Source organism: Coenobita brevimanus, chromosome 17 (genome assembly GCF_032717465.1).
Source record: "Coenobita brevimanus isolate Jiangsu-jjx chromosome 17, ASM3271746v2, whole genome shotgun sequence".
Lineage (NCBI taxonomy): Eukaryota > Metazoa > Arthropoda > Malacostraca > Decapoda > Coenobitidae > Coenobita > Coenobita brevimanus.
In genome coordinates this window covers 845,001-847,500 of record NC_136970.1, presented here as the reverse complement: position 1 = coordinate 847,500, position 2,500 = coordinate 845,001, and the positions used below count along the sequence as shown (strand labels likewise).

Sequence of the window (2,500 nt, the reverse complement as noted above, 5' to 3'; positions counted from 1 at the left end):
ATAGATTTTCTGCATCATCCCTCCCCCTCCTCCTCTCCCCGCAACCCCTCCATTACCCATTCTCTTCTCCCTCTCCCCCATTTTCTTCCTTATTTTCTCAGCCCCATTACCCATTCTCTGCTCCCCATTCCCCATCTTTCTTCTCAGTCCTCCCGTCCTTCTGCTGTCTCTCTCTCCTAAATGCAAAGACAAGGCTTGAAATACTGGATGGGAAATTGGAAAAGATAGATGATAGAAACTGGAAGAGAGAGAGGATAGACAGATTATATATATGGACAGATAGACAGACAGGTAAACACATGGAGGAATAGACAGATACATATAACTAGAAGAGAGAGAGAGAGAGGATAGACAGATAGATTATATACATGGATAGATAGATAGAGACTGACACGATATATAGATAGATAGACAGGTAAACGCATGGATAGACAGATAGGTAGATGGATAGATAGACGGATAACCAAATAGATAAACACAAATACATAAAGACAGGTAGAGAAACAGGTAATTACAGCCAACACAGACCTTCCGATAATAACACTGACGAAAGAAAATGGAAGAGGGAGGGGAGAGAATTTGGCATACAGGAAAATAATACGAAGGATCACCCTACACGCCTTTTAGAGCAGAATTATACACCTTAAAACGATGCTACTTAGTCCAATACATAATCCTGAATGTAATCCTACTCTTTACACTCCTAAATCCTTCCCCCCAACAGGATTTACCGCCTCTTCCGTCACAAGGGCGTGGTTAACAAGTGGCACGCGACGAGAGGAGCAGGTTCCGTCGAGGGCAAGGTGGAGTTCATACAAGAGACTGAGTTTGACGTCACCAATACCGAGGTGGACCTTAGGGGGCTCGAGGCTACAGCTAATGGATACCACGTTCATATGGTGAGTGGATGGTTACAGTGAGGTGTCTATATACAAAGGCTATACATATAGTGTGTGTCAGACTCCCGTACTTCCTTCCTTCCTGCCTGCCTACCTTCCTTCCTGTCTACCTGCCTACCTTCCTTCCTGCCTACCTTCCTTCCTTCCTGCCTACCTTCCTTCCCTCCTTATTTCACTCCATCCTTCCCGCCTGTCTTCCCTCCTTCCTTCCTTCTTTCCTTTACAGAGCTATCTAACAGCTAGAGTTATACAAACCTAACGGAATTCTCCTGTGTTCCATCTTTCCTGACTCCCTCCAACCTCTCCTCCTCTCACTCCCCTCTCATCCCCATTTCCTCTTCTCTGCCTCCCTCCAACCTCTCCTCAACTCACTCTCCTCTCATCCCCATTTCCTCTTCTCTGCCTCCCTTCAACCTCTCCTCATCTCACTCTCCTCTCATCCCCATTTCCTCTTCTCTGCCTCCCTCCAACCTCTCCTCAACTCACTCCCCTCTCATCCCCACTTCCTCTTCTCTCCCCCTCCAAGCTCTTCTCCTCTCATTCCCCTTTCATCCCCATTTCCTCTTCTTTGTCTCCCTCCAACCTCTCCTCTCACTCCCCTTTCATCCCCATTTCCTCTCCAGTCCACCCACTCCCAACTCTCCGCTTCTTCCCTCTTCAGGTACCAGTCGAAGATGAACTGGAATTCCCCTGCGAAGCCTCGACCACCTTGGGGCACTTCAACCCCCTCAACGCCACCCCATCGGAGTCCCCCCCACCAGGCACGGGGACCCACGACCTGTACGAGATGGGGGACTTGGCGGGGAAGTATGGTACGCTGGAGGGGCTGCTGTGGAAGAAAGATTATTACAACGACACCAACTTGCAACTCTTCGGCGCCACCTCCATCATGGGCCGCTCCGTCGTCATCCACAAGAAGGACAAGAACGCAAGGTGGGTGGATTTAGGAGGTGGATTTGCGGTACTGGATTATAAGTAAGAAAGCGAGGTGGGTGGATTTAGGAGGTGGATTTGCGGTACTGGATTAAGAATGAAGATTAGGTCATGGGTCAATCCATTTTTATATCTATCATCTATCTTTATATCTATTTATCTGTGTCTGTCGTCTGTCTAGCTACCTCCCTATCTATCATGGGTCAATCCATTTTTATACACACGAAAGAATGATCTACCTATTTATCTATGTATCTATCTACCTACCTATCCATCTGTCTACCTATATATATATATATATATATATATATATATATATATATATATATATATATATAATATATATATATATATATATATATATATATATATATATATATATATATATATATATATATATATATATATATATATATATATATCGGTAAAAATAAGGTGATATCTATCATATATCTTTATATCTATCTATCCATGTACCTATCTATCTATCCATGTACCTATCTAACTATCCATGTACCTATCTATCTATCCATGTACCGGGTATCTATCCACTTACCTACCTACCTATCAGCCTATCTACCTATTTACCTATGTATCTATCTACCTATCAATCTATCTATCCATGTACCTATCTATCTATCCATGTATCTATCTGCCTATCCCCCTCA

General features: G+C 43.8%; 1 protein-coding gene across 1 annotated transcript in view; it reads left to right on the top strand.

Moving 5' to 3' along the window:
* The window catches only part of Rsod (superoxide dismutase family protein Rsod), a 21,160-nt gene that overhangs the window by 5,477 nt on the left and 13,183 nt on the right, over window positions 1-2,500 (top strand). The window contains exons 7-8 of the mRNA XM_080265891.1: window positions 725-899; window positions 1,561-1,832. Of these exons, the coding sequence (XP_080122017.1) occupies window positions 725-899; window positions 1,561-1,832 (447 nt within the window). The remainder of the gene's footprint in view (window positions 1-724; window positions 900-1,560; window positions 1,833-2,500) is intronic.